This window comes from Dermacentor andersoni, chromosome 7 (genome assembly GCF_023375885.2).
Source record: "Dermacentor andersoni chromosome 7, qqDerAnde1_hic_scaffold, whole genome shotgun sequence".
Lineage (NCBI taxonomy): Eukaryota > Metazoa > Arthropoda > Arachnida > Ixodida > Ixodidae > Dermacentor > Dermacentor andersoni.
Genome location: NC_092820.1, coordinates 163,636,696 through 163,655,528, shown reverse-complemented (window position 1 = coordinate 163,655,528; position 18,833 = coordinate 163,636,696). Strand labels below are relative to the sequence as shown.

The following is an 18,833-nucleotide window of genomic DNA, read 5'->3' as shown; positions in this document are numbered from 1 at the left end:
ATGGTACGCATCGTCATTAGGCTCGGTAGCGTTTAATTAACCACTCCATTAAAGATTCGCTTCACAACACGTGCGTTGCATCCCTATAGTTCTCTCTCTTAATTCACCCCCTTACCCCCTTTTTTTTTATTTTGTACGTATCTGTTCGTGTCAATTCAGCAGCGTTTCCCCAAAGCCGAAAAAACCTTGCGTTATCTCTGTACACATCTTCGTTTAATTTTCCTGCCGTAGAGTTATCCCTTTGGTTCAAGTGAAGTCATAGCGCTGGATCTTGACACGGATGTGAAAGGCACGTGCACCACGTCCTGTCGTCTTTCATGTCCGTGTCAAGATCCAGAGCTGCGACATCAATTGATGCAGCCAACCAACTAGCCCAAAAATCTGCACTCATGGATTTTATCCCTTTGGTGCCCCCGACACGGGCGTTTGTTTCCCTTTCTCGTATACTCGAACGAATCCCGGTGAGCCTCGGGATGTGCCCCACGGGGATATGCTCTGTCTCGCTCAGGCTACGGCCACCTGGCCCCGTCGACGGCGTGGGGCCGCGTGTTCTGCGTGCTGTACGCCGTGGTGGGCGTGCCCATGACGGGCATCCTGCTGGCCGGCATCGGGGACCACTTCGCGCGCGGCATGGTGCGCGGCCTGAAGCGCGCCCGGGGCCACCGGGCGCCCCGGCTGGCGCTCGCGGCCAACCTCTGCACATTCCTGCTGCCCTGGCTGCTGGTGTTCCTGCTGCTGCCGGCCGCCGTGTTCATGTTCACCGAGGACTGGTCCTACCTCGAGGGGCTCTACTACTGCTTCATCACGCTCGCCACCATCGGGTTCGGGGACTACGTGGCCGGTGCGTACTCCTCCTGTTCCTCCCCCCGCGTATAGTGCACGCACACACACAGGACGCTATATGTTTGTGCCGTGCTATATGGAAGTTCGAATGGGCAATTCGCGAGCGAGCAAGAAGTTAAAAAGGTCACCGCTGATTTCCTGGTGCGCTTACAACAGGCACTTGAAGCTGCGGGTGCACATGCACGACGGTGGTGATGATGTGGCCGATGCCCTTTGATGCGGGCGATTACACAAGGGGATCGGGTCAAAATAGAAATGAAAAGAAAGAAAGGAAACGTCGCAGTGCTCTCAAAGAGTGCCTATCGCACTGTGAAATCTGACGGTGTCGACTTGTCCCGCCACCACTGTTTCAGACGTCTGGTGCAAGTAGGGATCTTAATCCAGCTTTTATAGAAAAATGCCCGTACGTCCCACTTCCAGTGTGTACACCACATGGGTATGCCATACAAAAACCCGCATATTCCCGTGCATCATATGGGATTGCTAGATATGATATTACGTGCATGTGAGTTTCTTCAGTAAAGATATGACTTGCACGCTGTAAAGGGACGGCACTAACATGTCACATTTGCCCACGACCGAATATAGGATGTCAGCAATGGTAGGCACACAGACACATTCCGCAGTCGATCACGTCAAGGGCGCCGAAGTTCAGTTGTGCTTCCATCGCAGTGACCGGGATTCGAACTGTGGCGCCAGAGTCCAGACAGTTTGTTTGTTTGTTTGTTTGTTTGTTTGTTTGTTTGTTTGTTTGTTTGTTTGTTTGTTTGTTTGTTTGTATTAATCTTGCATGCCATCTGCTGTGGTTGTATTCGTCGCTCGTACATAGAGACAGACGTTTACCGCCAAAAAGAGTGAGTCACATGCAGCTGCCGCCACCAAACACTTTTTTCTTCTTTGTTTTGCGCTAAGCTACGCTACAGAACAGATTATGAAAGAATCTGCAAGCGCACAGAGTTCGCGAGGCGGCGCACTCGATACTGGATTGCTCATTTCGAAACGGTTTTCTTTTTCTCGGAACCGAAGCACCATTTATCCTCCTCAGGCCCGCGCAGACGTCGCGCATGGCTTCAGTGTTGACTCGACTGAAGTGATCACCGGCGGTTCTGTCTCGGCTACCGCTAATAGAAGTGGAAGAGACGAGTTCCTCGGGGCAACCCCCCAAAGCCCACTGTCGCTTTCCCGTAAACACGACCGTGACGAGCACCGACGAAGTCGAGAGTCCGGCAGTGGGGGCGACTTCAACCGCGACCGTCGGCGGCAGTCACCGATTGATGTCCTCTGGACGGCTGTCCAACAAAACAACACGCACGTTTTACACGAGCGAAGCACTCATGGCAGTGCATGCCGGTTGTGTCCGGTTTCAGGCTGTGGGACGAAGGGGGGGTGGCGCGTGGGATGAGTGCATGCACACATGCTCGGCGGAGACGGGGTCCCGGTCGCTGGCGAAGTGCGTCCCTGGCTCAATTCCAGAGGGTCCAGAATAGGCCGCCGCTCTCGATTACGTGTCCCTGTAGTGCTCGCAAGGAGGAGGAGGAGAAGGCCCCTATTGGCAACACGAACGGGGCGGTCCCTTTGAGGCCCGGGCCGTGTCCGTGCGCGCGTCCATTTCTGTGAGCGCGTCTGTGAGACAGTATTCGAACAAAGTAGACTCGCGCGCCGCTCACTTCTGGCGAGACCTTGGCGTCACGAGAGATCTTCGCTGCTATATGCCTAGTCCTTGCTGTCTTGTCGCTTTTAGACTAACGCCTCTCTTACATTCATAAACGGCGTGTATCGAAGAGTACAGGTGCATGCGTGGGACCAGGCGAAGAGAGTAGAATGAAGTGCTTTAGACTTCTTTTTTTCTTTTTTGAACGCTTGGTTTGGCATATTGAATATTGTGGTTAAATAAATGCGCGCAGACCTTTCTTCATGAAGAAGTTGCTTCTGGCTTGTCCGAGTGCATGGAGTTAAGAGCCCTGTATTGCGTACGAGCCGACTCTTCTTTAATCTGAATTTACATAATGGTGTGGGAAGGGTCTCTCCATAGGAAATTGTGACTGACAAACATTGTTTTTTTGGGTGTATTTATTGCAGCCGATAAGCCCAGCTCGCCTTTTGTCTTAATTCAGACTCTCTTCACCATCTGTATCTATAGGCTGCGTGCGACTGTATTTGTGATGGCCTGGCTTTCCGGTTGATGGTCTCACGTACTTACACAGTGTGTCTCTCCCCAGTAATCACGGACGGCGCGGACCTGTGCGCTGTGGCATTTGTGATGGGCACTTTTGTCACGGTCTCTTGTATAGGCCACTAATTGTCAACGCCGAAAACACGTGTGGATAAGAGCACTTCATAAGAAGCTCAAGCTCAGCCAGCGGTGTGCGAGACCGTTTCACTGCACAAGACTTCACAAAATTTGAAAAGCCTTATCCTCCGACACGCGCTCCCCATATATTTGTCGCTGCCTTGCCATCATCGACGTCTGCCAACATCAGTCTCGTCACCGCCAAGTCAACATATGTGTAAGATTTTCTTATATCTGGTGCATGAGCGGCAAGATAGATGGTCGCTCCCGCCTTCGGACTGCGTCCGACAGAGCAAGACGGGAGTCTGTTCAAGAATAGACAACCGCTGTCCATCGGTACTGGAGATCGCCACATCTGCTGACCCCTTGCTACACCAGCAGGCGTGTGCCGAGCCCGTGCCAAGAACAACCACTTCGCGACTGTACAAACACGGAGCAAGTTTTGCCAACGAGCGCTTGCGCAAGATTTGCCCGTCATTGTCTCCCTATAAGGTGTCTACATGAGAACGCGACGCGGTTTCATTGCGTGCGCCCTTCTTGCGAGCGTGTTGTACTTCGTTTAGCTTTGCCTTCGCCAGGCAAGGTACAGCGTGTCGCGTAGCATGGTGTGGCGACGTTGGTATATAGCATGTAATGCGCTGCGAAAGCAGGTTGAAGTGCTATATATGTACTTCACGTATACAAGCAACTGCGTTTATGAAAGAGCAGAATGCGAGCACTCAGCAAAGTCGTCGACCTCAATATGGCGATATCTTACTCGTTTTTTTTCCCCGTCTTCTGTCCTCTTGCTGTTCATTGTGGGATTCCTCCGTCTTCCCTTTCTGTGTCCTGCCCCTCCTCTCCCCTTTAGTGCAGGCCGGCAACCTGTCGTCCTTTTTTTTTTGCCAGAAGTAGTAGTCATAATACTTCATTTTATTTCATTTATTAGTACCCTCGATGCCAGAAGGCGTTACAAAGAGGAGTGGCAAAACTCAGAAGTACGCTGTGGTAAGAGAAAATCCCTGGTTATACAATCTTAGCTCATGATTCTCAAAGCCAGCAGTGGATTGCACGGAAGTGATCGAGTGATCCGGCAAGGCGAATGCCAGTTCCCCGAAGTTCGTGGAAACAAGTGAGTGCATACGTCCGTTGTGGGACATGTGGCTAACACAGAGGCCTGCGGCCATGATCGATGCGTGAAGACACCTATAAGTGGGCGGGAAAATTAGATTGACACGGAGCTGTGGGATATCATAAATTTTGCGGAACGCAGAAAGCCTCAAACGTTTGCGGTGGGATAGACAAGTGAGTGGATGTTCAAAGGGCACTTTTCATGGATGTGTCGCCATTCATGCGGTCACAGTTGTCAGTAATATGAGAGACAGCAAGATAGCGTAATTATCAGAGCGCCCAATTAAGAATGAACGGATGTCTCGGCCCGAGGTACGCAACTAAATATGAAGCCAGACGCTCTAGATCTGCTGGGGGAATGGAAGAGGCTTGTCCCCGGCCTAATGCTGGGCGCGTTGCCTTTATACGTCAGTGTACGTGAACAATGTACGACATGTCGAGTCTCTAGACGGCTTCTACCGCGTCACAATTCCAAGTCACGTAACCCGTGTATTTCACCCGCCACGGTAGCTTATTAGTGGCAAATGGGTTTGCGCTGCTCAGGTCGTGGTCGCCGATTCGACGCCATCCGTGGCGGCTGCGTTTCTATGGGGGCGAAACGCAAAAAAAGAAAAGAAAGTGCGCGTGAAATAACCCCAGATAGTAAAGAAGTTCGGCAGCATGTTACCCTCCTAGTACCACTTGAAGGCGAATGCTTGCTGCACACTTGGTAACGCATTAAGTTATACGATCGGAGGGGTCAGAACTCTTGGAAGACACAACGAGCCGCACGTGTGAAGTATATACACCTGTGGCAAGCCGTTGTCTGCGAGCTTCGACCCTCCCTTCTACGGTTGCCGCCTCGCATCGTCGCATCCTTGCTTTCGCAGTTCGGCTTCTTAATTCGGCTCGTTTTCGACGCTGGGCAGTGGCTTCGCGCGCTCCTCTAGACGGGTCAGACTCGCGCCAGCGAATGACTGAATGAACAAAACTCGGCGTTTGTCTTCCTCTCAACAGGGCAAAGCAGCACTGGCCGTCCAATGCCTTGATCATGCCGCTTCGCACGTCGCACCCTCGTTTCTCGCTTAGCGAGCATCCTCGGCTGTAGCGTACTTCCCACCGAGGGTATGCAATGCTTTGTTGATGGTTCGGATGCTTGTTTTGAGCTAGTTCTTTATTGAAACGTATGCTGTTCTGTGTGTTGTATAGATGATTTCAATGAATGTATGCACTGTTCGCTTCACCTTGCTGGGTGCTTGTAGCCTCTGCCTTAAGAGGGTATGAGCCATCGGATTTTTTTTTTTTTTTTTCTGCTTGCTTACAGGGCTACGAGCTACTGCTAACGGGGGCATGAGCCATTGCATATTTGCTTGCTTACGGGGGGGGGGGGGGGGGGTATGAACTATTGCTGATAATGATATTTTTGTACTACTCGACTAAGCGCCGCGTTTTTTAGGTATGAGCCACTTCAACGAACCACCTAAGGCTTTCGCCTTAAAAATTATTCCGGAGTAGCCCGCTGCGGCGCGCCTCATAATCAGATGGCGGTTTTGGCAAGTGAACACCTTAGGATTAAACCCCTGTTCTTTCTTATATATTCCCGAGTGTAGGGTAGCCAGCCGGGCTCAGTCCTGGTTAACCTCCCTACCTTTCCTTTATCATTTGCTCTCTCTCTCTCTCCCCGATGTACAGACACTGGCTGCTCTGCTTCACTTGCCCATCTTGACAGCCAGCAGTTGCCGTGGCAACTCGTTCTGAGTTTCCGGTGGGACCGTTAATCATAGCTTTCGGTTCATATACGTCTTACTTTGTTTCTTCTAAAGCGCACGGTTGCACCCAGGCATGCGAAAATGCCCGGCGTTCATGTGCTTCTATATTACCTGTCCCCTCCGTCCTCATCGTGCGAAGGTTCCAACTAAAGCACAGAAACCATGGGAGACGACGAAAAGAATCGGAAACAGATGGCGCGTACCGATTCTTGAACGCACCGCGCGTTCTCGATTATGTCCGCACCTCAGTTAAACGTGCTCATTCGGCTCTTTGTCGGTTCCTCCTCCAACTGGCCGCACTGCGTCACACTGCAACAGGGTCGTCGCACTGTGCTCAGAGTCAACCGGAACACGCTCTAAAAGGCCCGCCGGAGAGGCGCGTCTTTTCTGGCTGGCGCAGAGCAATGCAGTAGGGTTACTCAGCACCCCTTTTGACAGTGTATGCCGCAAACACTAACGCGCTCAATATTTATTCCTTATTTTTTTTCTCTTACACTTGGCTTCCTTCAACTAGACGTCACCGCCGGCGTCCGTGACTGTCGTCGGCAGGGAGGCAAATTTATGGGCGCGCTAGATATACCTTTCCCGAACGCGACCGCTCTGTTCGCCGCGGCCCTGTCGGGGCCCATTAACGCGGCATACATCACCGGTATGGACGCCCGCAAATTGCCTCCGGCTTCCAAGCACCCTTCCAGCCTCGTCATATGAGCGACAGCGTGTTTGTGGCATCGTGCACGTGACGAGCCTCCGGCTGATGCCTTTTTGCGATGCGCTTGGAGCGAGCTCTTCGAGTGAGACGGAAGCCAGGAGGCACTATTTTGAAAGCGACCAATGCGTTATCGAGACCATTTACAACTGGCTGCTGAACGTGCGCGTTTTGAAGGAACACTGGAGCAAATGGTTATTGAAAGGATGACCGTGAGGAAAAGGTGACCTTGGTAAGCCAGATTACGCGCAAAAGCTATGGACAGGTGGCGACGCCACCTTGAAGTTCCCGCACTAGATCACCGTGACGTCATGAATTTCGACCGCGCCTGCCGAGGCCTATTGACTTTCTTTCATTGAAAATATACTGCACTGCGTTCTCAAACAGCCAAAGAGTGAACTTCGCAAATTTCGAGGTTTTACTTAGCCACAACGGCGCAAATGCGCACAAAATGATCAGAAATCAGTGACGTCACGTCAACGTGCAGGGGTTTCGGCGCGCAATATAAAAAAAAATTGATCTTTGACCTTTACTTTATCTTCTAATGATAAACCTATTACAGAGAAACTAACGAAAGTGCGGCGATTCACGGCAATACACGCAGGTTTCCCCACTTCGAGTTGTTTCATGCTGCATAGAACAAGCCTCTCCTCAGGTGATCACCATGTTGCGTCATTTAAATTACGAGAAAGGAGCGGCCTTGGCTGGGATACGCGACACGTCAGACGAAGATGACCTGTGGTCGGGACAGTACATTACAAGGGAAGGGAAATGTAGTCAATGATCGACCCACTGTCTGATTGAGTGTCGACGTCGGTAATTTGACATGTAAGACGGGAGAAACTATTGGGCATTGAGGAGAGTGTCTTGCAATAAACTTAAGTGGACGATGATGATAGTGATGAGAAAAATTGTCCTGGACCTCACAATGAGTCGTGTGGACGCTGGTAGTGCCAGGGGACGGGTGAAGAAGTGATGCATCTAGCAACAGTGACGCCTCATGCTATTGCATATTTAATATATATATATAATTACGTCACATTGCAACAATCGTCGCCATTCGTACGAGTATCTATAATTTTGTTTAACGACAGTGTGCCCTGTTGCTTTGTTGCGTTTCTGTGAAGAAAAACCTTTGTTTGGCAGGCACTTCGCTCCCAGGAACTTTCCTTCTATGAATGCCCAGTCGCGATCATCATCATCATCATCATCATCATCATCATCGTCCTCTTTTATTACCACTGCAGGACGAAGGCCTGTCCCTGCGATCTCCAATTACCCCTGTCCTGCGCCAACAGACTCCAACTAGCGCCCGCGAATTTCCTAAGTTCATCGCTCCACCTAGTCTTCTGCCGTCCTCGACTGCGTTTCCCTTCTCTTGGTATCCATTCTGTAACCCTAATGGTCCAACGGTTATCTAACCGGCGCATTATATGACCTGCCCAGCGCCATTTCTTTCTCTTGATGTCAGTTAGAATATCGTCTATACCCGTTTGCTCTCTGATCAAAACCGCTCTCTTTCTGTTTCTTAACGGTATGTCTAGCAATCTTCGTTCCATCGCTCTTTGCGCAGTGCTTAACTTGTTGTTAAGTCGCGTCCAATATGAGCTGAAACACCGGCGCCCGTGCTCGAACGGGCTTCAACACTGCACGGTGGTTCCGACACACGAAAAGTAGGCTTACTAAAGACCAGTACATGGATATATGTTCAGTTCCGCAATGACGCCGCCGTGCAGCCTCGGAGCTTGAACAAAAGGGAGGGCACCAGTGCTGCAGCTGATATAGGCGACTGCACGTTTACCTGCCCCGCGACATTGAAGACAAGGAAGCGCAGAAGAATTAATGACGGCGATCGTTATTGCGTGGCAGGAACGCTCTCCAAATATTGCGAAATATTTATATAAGAGCGTTACGGTAGGCAGCGTGAAGGCGACCGTGCCCGTCGAACGTGTCCCTTCTGGCGACACTCGTCGCCTGCCAGCGGCGCGACACCGGAGGAGACGCGCACCTTTGCCAAGAAGACATTTGCCGGTGAACGTGCGTACGCAAACAAGGTCCTTCGGTGACTGCGGCCTCGGTCAAACGTGGCACTGCGACAGCGGCAAAGGAGCCGTAAGCGAGACAGCCGCAAGCACAGCTATAGCACCGAAACAGAGAAGCCTCGTTTCTGTCTCAGTCTGTGTCGAGGCCGTCGCTGAGTCACCCGAAAAAAAGCGAGACGGCTTCAGACTTGTCATGTCGTTGTGTGTTTCGCCCACCGCAGTTCCGACCCCCCCCCCCCCTCCGTCGCTTTTATAAGAGCGCCGCTTCTGATTAGGCGTGACTAAAATTACACCACCGGATGTGCGTCATCACTCCGCTCGCCGCCGTATAGCATGCGGAGCAGTGCGGCTTCTTCGGACCGAGCGAGTGGGGCCCACTTCCGCCTCTCTTCCGGGATATTTTGCGACTCGAGGTCTCGGCATACGCCCCGGCTAACAAGCGGTACGCGCCGCCGCTTCGATGCGAACGCCACGGTTCGGACCCAGGGTCGACTCATTGAGGACGATGGGCCGTCAGTCAAAATAGCGCGAGGTGGGAGGGGTACCAATCGGCAACCGGCTATATAAACGCCGTAGACGGAGCCGAAACCGTAGACGGAGCCAAAACAGCGGTCGCTTCAGTTTCGCTCTGCTTCGATTTCGTTGTGTCCTCTTGAAGCCGCACGGTGGAGCGCGCGCCAACAGGAAGTGCCGTCGTGTGTGTGTGTGTGTGTGTATATATATATATATATATATATATATATATATATATATATATATATATATATATATATATATATATATATATATATATATATACATTATATATATATATATATATATATATAAGGGCACTAAGGAGAAACACTATATCAGTTTAGACTGACAAAGCTTTCTTCCAAGCGTTAATATTTTTATTATTAGAATAGAACATGAAGGTCACAGTTTTCTCTATATTGAATTTGGCGCCGAAACCCCAGAGCCAGTACACAAGTCTGACGCCAAAGATTTCAAACTAACATCGTTTTTTCGTATTTGAGCTATTGTGGCTTATTAAGATTCCTCGAAACTTGCCAAGTTTCAGTATTTGGTTTTCGTAGAATACAATGTATACATGCAGCCCATATCTTTACCGCTAAAAGCTTTTTTTTAATCGGCTGAGCGCAGGCCCATCATTATCGCTGACGTCATGCGGAGCTGGTGCGCAAGCTTCGCGGTGGCGTCGCCACCCGTCTCTCGTTGTTGCGTCTTTTGTGACTTGCGTTTCCTCATCTCGAGGAAAGAGCGATTACTTTTCTACACTGCAAAAGAGTAATTTGCTAATACCGCTCATATTTCTTTACAACTCGCGGGTTATAGCGACGAGACAAGGGCGTACGATAGCGCTATCCTTTAAATAGATTTTGAGTAAGGAAAAGAAGTGAGGAAGGCCCGTGTCAGTTTTCCGTCAGATCGCGATAAGATGTCTTGGTTCCACTTGGTTAACCTTTGGCTTAGCTGTAATTATTATACTTAGGCACGCCATCATCACTAAGCCAGGTATGACGGCTGTGCCTAGGTCGGTGGCTAGACATGACTGTGATTAGGCTTGGGTAGACACGCATCGTTCGACGGTGCGACGCCTGTTGTGCCACAGGGAAAGCGAAAGTGCTACAGAGACGCAAAGAGACGCCGCGAACATGCGCAGCGTCGAAGCACAAACGGACAGGCCGCGAAGGCCGTCGCTACATTGATCTCGACGGTGCGTCGCCTGTTGCATTGCGCACCCTCTCCAGTGAAGCAATCCGCCGGACGATATCCGCGGGGTGGTCAGACGCCGTTTGGCGACCACGGCTCAACGCCTCCCGCTCTCGCGCAACGCCCAGGGAAGACGGCTTCGCTCCTCTTAGCCAAGCGGGCGGCGAATCACGTGGTCATGCGGCGACCCAGCTGCGGAGAGCGCATGCGCCGAGCCGCGGCGGAGCTCGGCGCGGCGAGTCACGTGATGCGTTGCCAAGGCTAAGGCGCAGCTGCGGTCAAATGAAGGTCAAATTGCTGGCGGCGGCGAAACTCGGCTCGACGCGGTTAGTAAAGCTTTCGCGGTAAAAGCACAAAGGAAACGCTAGGCAAGGCAGCATGCGAAGGCCGGCCTGCGCGTATTACAGCTTGCTGACAGTTTAAAAAGAAACGAACGATAAGATTGGCAAATATTGCACGTGTTTGGCCATGGATGGGTTGAATCAGTGAATTTAAAGTCAGTGACAACGCTAAACAAAGATGAGGTCAGCCCGCACCAGGGTCGTGCTTTTGTAGCGACGCCTTTTTGTTTTATGCGAACGCATTACGGCCCTTTTTCGCTTTCGTGAGTGGTCGCGTTCGACGCTCCGCTCGAGGCGGAGCCTCAAAGGTAGAAAAGCATTAGTACTGTGAAAGGCATTGCTACAAAATCGCGGCCCGGTATACTGATGTGCGATGTTTCACGCGACCCAGAGACCCTGGCGAGTCCCAATATGCAAAGCGGAACTTTCCATTTGTGTCACCACACCTCCGATATTAAACGGTAATAAGCTGGTACTTCGCTACGCGCAAGTGGGGCATTTTTTTTTTTTTTACGTTCCGAATGATGTCTGTCTTTTTTTCTAAATTATACGCCCACAAGGAAAGTAATCAGAGACGTTGTCATTCACTTCCTCTTGTTACAACTCGGCACTGAATATAGAAAAGGCTCCGAAGGACGCCGTAAGACAAGCAAGGATCGGACCAGCATTACGCGACGAACATAAATCATCCTACAAATCAAACTCGTTGAGCGTCGGTCCCATTAAGGACGCTTACACTTCTTTCCCGTCAGCCGCGGATCGAAGCGCAAAACATATAGCGAGCGGGCTGCACCATTTAAAGCTATTGCTTCAACCGATCGTCGAAACGTATGTTGTTCAAAGCTAGCGCCTATAGTCATTAAGCCTCCGCACTTAAAGCTGCACGTTTTGCCAGGCATGCGCGCCTCTCTCCATACGCGCCTGGAAGAACCCGTATGCTTAAATCGTTCTTACGACAGGCCTAAGGTCGACCCGGAGCTAGACAAGTTGCCTTGGAGTCGTGCCAGGTAACGACGAGACGGATGATAATGTAAAGCGACGTCGGGGACCCTGCGCTAAGAGCTTCCACGCTAAACACGGGAGGCGAACGGGAAAACGAAAAAAAAAATAAAGCCAGTGCACGAAATTCCAAGGCCGAGACGTGCCGACAACCTGTCTTGTAACCACTGCATGCCTGTGTAAATGTAAAAAGGATCACTACCCGACGTGTTGCCCTTGCGTCAAGACGTCGAGGTATCCCGCCGACTGCGCCAAAGATAATGTATTTACTAAGAAAGGTACATGTTTCTGTAGGACAACACGTTTTATTTTTCTATACCTCCTACATCGTCTCCATTATTCGACCTCGTTCTTTGTCGCCTTCGAATGCTCGGAACGTTACATAAGTGTTGACCGGGGGTTGTTATAATCAATCGAGCCCGAGTTGCGTGCACCGAACCGCAACTTGGAACGTATATACCTGAGAGCTCAAAAGGACGCTGCAAAAATTGAATACAACGAAGCAACGTGACAAGTTTCGCTTTCACAGTTACTCTCGTACTGGCCTATCGTGAACTCGAGATAATTATCGCGCGGCCCCTTACGGGAGTATTTGGGACCGAATGCGCAAGGCTCGTAACTGCTGCTCGCCGTTTTCCGGCCGTGTTCGATATCGGAATGTGCAATGTCACGATCAGCTGACATACACTTTTACGAAAAATATATTATCCTACGAGCTATTTTTGCGAATACGCAGATCTTAATCACTTACAGCCTACCGTGCTCGCTCAAGCAGCTAGCTATACGCCCCATACTGCACGGAGCAGCCCAGAGTTCAGCGCCGAGGTGCATCTGAGAGAGAGTCACAGAGAGACTCAGTGGCCAGACCTTGGGTCTTTTTTTGAGACCTCTCCATCAAGAAGCAGAAAAGCGCACTGTTTTTCCACTCAACGCCGGCGCTTTTAGCGAGCGACACTCAAAACACGTGTTTCACTTCCGCGCACACCGCATGATCACCCACTATACAGCGGGCGGTGCCAGGAAAACGCAGCTTCACGTGACACCAAACGAGCAGGCTGGGATGTATGCGAGGGCACCGTGAGTGAACCCAGGGGCTCCGGTCCTCGACACCCCACCCCCTCTTCGGAGCAGAGGCACAGGCCGCAATCACTCATCGCAAGAAATGTGAGGTTGCTGCCGCTGCATTATCCGACACAGAGGTGACAAGCCTCTTCGTTTCCGCGCGCTGTTCGTTGCTTCTAGTCGCTTGGCTCGCCTCCGGCGGCGTTCTTTGACATCTCGTGTAGGGGACGCGTAGTGCTTCAGCACCGCGTGACACGCAAAAACCGGTGATGGAAAACCGGAATCGAACGACACGAACGGGAGGTATTTAGACGCGTGTTAAGGGTCAATGCCTTTGTAAACAGAGGCGTGATTGATGTCGCACGCTGAGCGGTGATATGTATGCAGCGCGTTTAGTGGGCGATTGCGCAGCATACCGACGCACAAAAATGTTCGAACAATGTCGAGTGAGAGTCGTTTGGTTATATAGATGAGACACGATTTCTCAAGACCGTAACGTATACCTCGCTATACCGTTCCCGCTGATTCTCGCAATAAACCTCACACATGTTTGCCCGAACGCACGGTACCCGGCCCGTGATAAACGCACCGGCTCGTTACCGACGCTCGTCGGCTACCCAGGGCAAGGCGCCCCGCGAATAGTTCACGTCAACCCATACAACGTAACTCGCGCAGTGAACGCTGACCAAGGTGTATACCACTGGCCTCCGAGGTGAGCTTTATATAGGTGCGCAGTTGAAATAGCGACCCCGGTAGCTCTGATTTCTAGCATTTGGCGGTGTTCGGTATATTAGACGAACAAAAATAACTTTTAGAATATATATATATACTCTAAATATGCGTGCCGATTGCTTTTACCAAATAGCTAGACTTAGGGCGCGCACTGGCAAGTGCGACGATTTATTGGTACGCTGAAGATTACGCAATGCAGTGAATTTACCGCGAAGGCCAAACAACCGTTCTAAAGATACGTTGTGACTGTGCAACACTCGCAAGTGAACCATTGGAAGGGCAATATAAACCGAGCTACAATGTGTATTTCAGCTAATGTGCTCAAATTCGCAGAAATATCCATGTACTAAATAAAGCCTACGTGAAAGCTCCGAAAATGGAAGGTTACCGAATGAATAAATTACTGCTGATAACCTTCTTAAGCGATGAGGCAATGCATTTTAACAGTTTTCGACCTTCTGATCCCTCCGAGCGTTGCTTCTATATTCGTTAAAGATCACAAAGTCTGAAATTCTCATATGTCAAGAGATGAAGCATTCGCAATCACGCAGATTTCATCCGCACATAGGTGTATGCTGAAACCGGATTTAATAATGCCGCATTCGGCACACACACACAGGTTTTGCATAACTCGAAGGACATATAGGATTCAAGGTTACTAAATCACCTCGCTTTCTCTCGTCCCTATGCGAGCGAGACGTTTAGAATATATGGAGGAATTCCACATGACACATTACGAACAGCGTCCATAGCAGTTGCGCTAAACACCTATGCTGCTCAAGTTCGCAGCGCGCACAGGTCTGTCGCTTTTCACCTTCACACGATGCGCGCTCGTGAAGGACGTTTCTCGTAATTCTTTTTTTTTTTTTTTACTGCAGACGGCACGGCTTTCCCCATAGAATGAAACGTGTACTAATTTATTTTGCAAAATATCAAACGAGATGCAGCGCGTGTGCTTTAAACGGCATTCTTTCTTTCTCGTTTTAAGCTGCACAGCGATGGTGTTTGCTACCGCAGCGCGACCACGCGGCGTGCAACGCTCGCTGCAGCTCGCGAGCGCATAGCAGCAAAAGCCCGCGCTTCGCATTCCGCGGACCGCGAGCAACAAGCTCTCTCTTCCGCAATGTCGAGAGCTGCTGCATGCACGGCGCGGTCTCGCGTAATCTCGGCGCTAATCCTTCGGCGACCTCCGTGCCGCTCGGGGGAAGGGCTTCCTCGGCGGTGGTGTCTGACGACATTCCGCCGCTGGCTTCGTGTGCACATATACGCCGTGCATGCTAACGAAACAGTAAATCGGGCGCTTATGCATACGAAACTATGGGCTCACTTCGCGCGCTGGCACGACGCCCAGGGATTCACCCGAGATTTTTTTCTTACACAACACTTCTCAAGGTCGGGCCACTTAAAAGTCGCGCGCCGCATTCCGTCGTGTTGCTCCGTCGCAGCAGCCCGGTAAATGCGGCGTGTTGCAAAACCCGGCGGCTCTATAGCTGGCTCTGCAACGGACGAGCAGTCTCTGGGCGGGTACACGACGCGGACTCGTGCTCGCTCTGCGCGCAGCACATCAAGTTCCGGCGACCCTGAATAGGCCGAGCACGTGCACATCTGAAACGACACGCGGCATATGCATATATACCGCGCATTTACGCTGCTTATGCCCCCAGCGCCACAGCGGGGCGAGCACGGCGGCTACATGTTCTGTTGGGCCTAACTAACCCAGAAACAAAGAAACCGACGACGAAGCCAGAGAAAAGAAACAAAAACAAAAGGGAACTTATTTGTTACCTTTATTGGAAATGCGTTTAAAATAACGAGGTGTAAAGAGAAATGAAAGTGGACATAACAGGTAACTCGTGCCGCGGGTTCGGGATTCGAACCCACGTCTTCCGAATTATACGCGTGCGATGCTGCGTACGCCATTTGAGCCGGCCATACTTCCCTCCACTCCCTTGGATGTTTGTGTACGCGTACAAGATTCGCGCTGGTATAGTGTTAGGCAGCGCTTCTACCGGCCCAGCCGATGGGTGTGGAACATCGTTTTAACTCCGTGTAGCCGTCGCGTGGTACGCGACATCAAGGAGTAGGCAACTGGCCAATATATCTACGCAGGCTGTACATCGGGGCATCAAGACTGCGTTCGCTGTTAAAAGTGGCACTGCAAGCGCCGTTTCATGACTGTGACGTATACGACCCTCTGCAGTAGTTCTTGGATATCCGCTGTATTCTACTTGTAAGCAAGTGCGTCTTCCCGAAACGTCTCTTTATCCAACACGGTTGCTTAGTCTGTATACGTCTTGCTGAGCACGAGGTCGCTGGCTCGGCTACCGGCTGCGACGTTCGCCTTCCGATAGGTGGCGAAATTTATAATGCGCTAGTGCATTCATATTGCAGCGAAGCTGTACACGTCTAGCCGATTTGTCCGTCCGCCCGCCTGTCGCCTGTACGCCGAAAACTCCTGCAGCGCAACCCCGAGCATCGGTTCAGCATTTGCGTGGGTTGGCACTTATAACGAGCGCGAAGGTCCTGGACTGTTGACGCAACACGCCTCTTAAATTGCTGAAGATAGCACGACAGTGCGCTTCACTCTCAAAGCCACGGTTCGTCCGTTATCGAAGCATCCATCGGAAGAGATTGAAATAAAGCAGAATCGTTTAAGGTATGCTCTTAGCGCGCATTATTGTCTCGTTAGGCAACTCGGTATACTTTAACGACACGGTTCTTCTTAGAATGGTGTTGGCCATGATGCTGTTGATGCTGTTGGCGTCATGGCCAACACCACTGAGCAGTCACCCGTCGTGTTTTCTTTCTTTCTTTTTTTTTTTTTTTTTATTGGGACGTCCTCCAATAGGGATTTATGACGTCCCACCCACCCCAAGTGGTTCGGGGGAGGGGGGGGCGTCATCACCGCGCTCAAATGAATCGCAGCCGCCCATGTCTGTGCTCGCGCGATTCACCGGGTTTCCGAGCCTTGATTGCTCGCTGCTGCTGTGCGCCGCCATCGCATGCCGGAATGGCATGCGGGTTCCGCCGGGAGCCGGACGGGCCGTGGCAGTCATCCAGCTTATTTCGGCCCCTCCAGTCTTTGTCGGTGCGCGTCCTCCTCGCCTTTTGTCTCCGTCTCTGGGACGGCATTGTCTTCGAGAGTGCCAGAGGAAAGTGCGTCTCATCCCGTGTGGCAGTCGGCGGCGCCGACGACGACGTCTTGTTTGCGACAGGGCTCTTAAATGCGGTACACAGCCAGCGCTGCGCGGTGCCGGAATTATCCGGTTATGCGCGGAGGTCTTATCGCAAAGGGCGCTGGGTCATCCCGACCCCTCCCCCCCCCCTCCCCCGCACCTTGTGTTTGCCAATTGGCGGCCATGAACGCACGTGCGGTCTGTTTCTCAACGCCTTCCAGATCGCAGACACGGTATGCCTGAACTGTTGTCGTTTCTGTGGCGGTGGCTTTCTCTCGAACGCGGGTGAGCAATGTAGAGAGAGAGAGAGAGAGAGAAAGTTTACCGACTGCTCAAGCTTGAAAGAAAACAAACGAGACGTCACAAACGAAGTACGAGATACATTCAAGGAGCTTGTGCTGCGGTAAGCCGTGAATGATATGCGAACGGAAGGCCTACGAGACGCCGAAAGGGTCGACACCTTAACGGTCGCCTTAGCATTGCACTACACGAAATGTAAGACACGCCATTGATGCCTGGATTCGACGCGGTGTGCATGAAACGTGGGCATTTGGTTCGCGCAGAATGCAGCACCCTTCACGGCGCGTGCTTAAGAATGTGAAGACACGTGGCGCTGATCTTGAGCTGGCTTTATTATATTTTTTTTTTCGCGCAATGCTTCAGTGCTGCCTTTGTGCCCATGCTGATACCGTTCTCGCGTTACCCGACAGCCCGGAGCGGCAACAATGTGACCAAGCAACAAAAATTTGGTAAGCTGCCGATGGCAAGTTTGAGGTTACCGAGTTCGAAGGCGCTTCACGAGGCTTGGACATGGCAGGGAAACAAGTGAGATGCGCAGAAAACGCAGCGACAATTGTGTCTGCCAAGTATTACACCAACGCACGCTGCGAAAACGGTTGGTAAACGAAAGCCTACGCGCCCTTCTTTTCAGAGTCCCCTATATATGCTTGTGGCACTTCGGCGCCACAGGCGTGGGGCCTGCAGTGTATTAATGGCCGGCAGCAGCAGCATCATGAACAACTGCAGGGTCCCCGCGAAACGTACAGCGCGCAAAGCCGCCGTCTATCGAAATGCGTTGTGCAGCAATTAAAAAAAAAAAGCGTGAGAGTCCTGACGTAAACGTCACGTGGACCGCGGAAGGCAGGATAGGCATGTCGCCTGCGGGCGCGGATCGAGGCAATGGGAGAGGGCTTGTGTTGCGGGGAAGGTAGCTGGCCTCCTGGCATCGCAACATTTTGTTTACTTATATCTTGGCTTCGACTAAACCTCTCAGTTTCTAGCAAATTTTTGCGGCAGGCCGCTCTCCGGACGGCGATCTACGACTTCAAGTCCATAACTGATATTTCTGATGGGCATGTAAGGCCCTTTGAGAAAACGGAATGCAAGTAGCCATATAACCGGCCACGCATGTAATGCAGCGCACAAAGCTACGAGCATCTCACAAGCATAAAATTATACAGTGCTCAGCAATCCAAAAGCGATAATGCCTTGAATATCGTAAGACGTGTAAAGAAATGTACGTACACCCACTCGGGCAACAAATGTTTTCCCGATGATGAATAAGCGACTGGGCCGAGGAGAAAATATCCACTCGTAATGTCTTTGTGGGATGTTGAGGGACTTCGGCGCTATGACCACTGTTGACTCTGGGTCCTGCAGTGGGTATCCTTGCAGGATTGCGAATCTGCGCAAGGCGGGTTCAACTTTCCTCCTCGTTTTCCAGAACTTTGAAGTGGTGAGGCGCACATCTCTCAAACACGTTTGTTTGTTTGTTTGTTTGTTTGTTTGTTTGTTTGTTTGTTTGTTTGTTTGTTTGTTTGTTTACACGTCTTTATTCACATTCTTGCCCTTAAAGGGCTGCGGTGAATTGGCTTGGGAAGTGGCGGGAGTGAGAAGGTAAAGGAAACAGTGATGACGGGGACTGAATTATCTACATCATGGAGTCTGATGCTTTCGCTGGTACGCTCGAGATGAAAAAGCCTGGTCCGAGCGCGCGCTCTAGCAGTGACGTCTTCTAAACCCACTCAATGCGTCTTCACTGCATAGCGTGTCTTATTGCAAAGAAGAC

The 18,833-nt window shown here is 51.2% G+C and overlaps 1 protein-coding gene and 1 long non-coding RNA gene across 2 annotated transcripts in view; one reads left to right on the top strand and one right to left on the bottom strand.

Moving 5' to 3' along the window:
• LOC129385298 (uncharacterized) overlaps window positions 1–18,833 on the bottom strand; it is a 207,301-nt gene that overhangs the window by 91,061 nt on the left and 97,407 nt on the right. The window lies entirely within an intron of this gene.
• The window catches only part of LOC126533114 (open rectifier potassium channel protein 1-like), a 106,141-nt gene that overhangs the window by 67,046 nt on the left and 20,262 nt on the right, over window positions 1–18,833 (top strand). Inside the window, exon 4 of the mRNA XM_050180381.2 lies at window positions 509–841. Coding sequence (XP_050036338.1) covers window positions 509–841 — 333 coding nt within the window. The remainder of the gene's footprint in view (window positions 1–508; window positions 842–18,833) is intronic.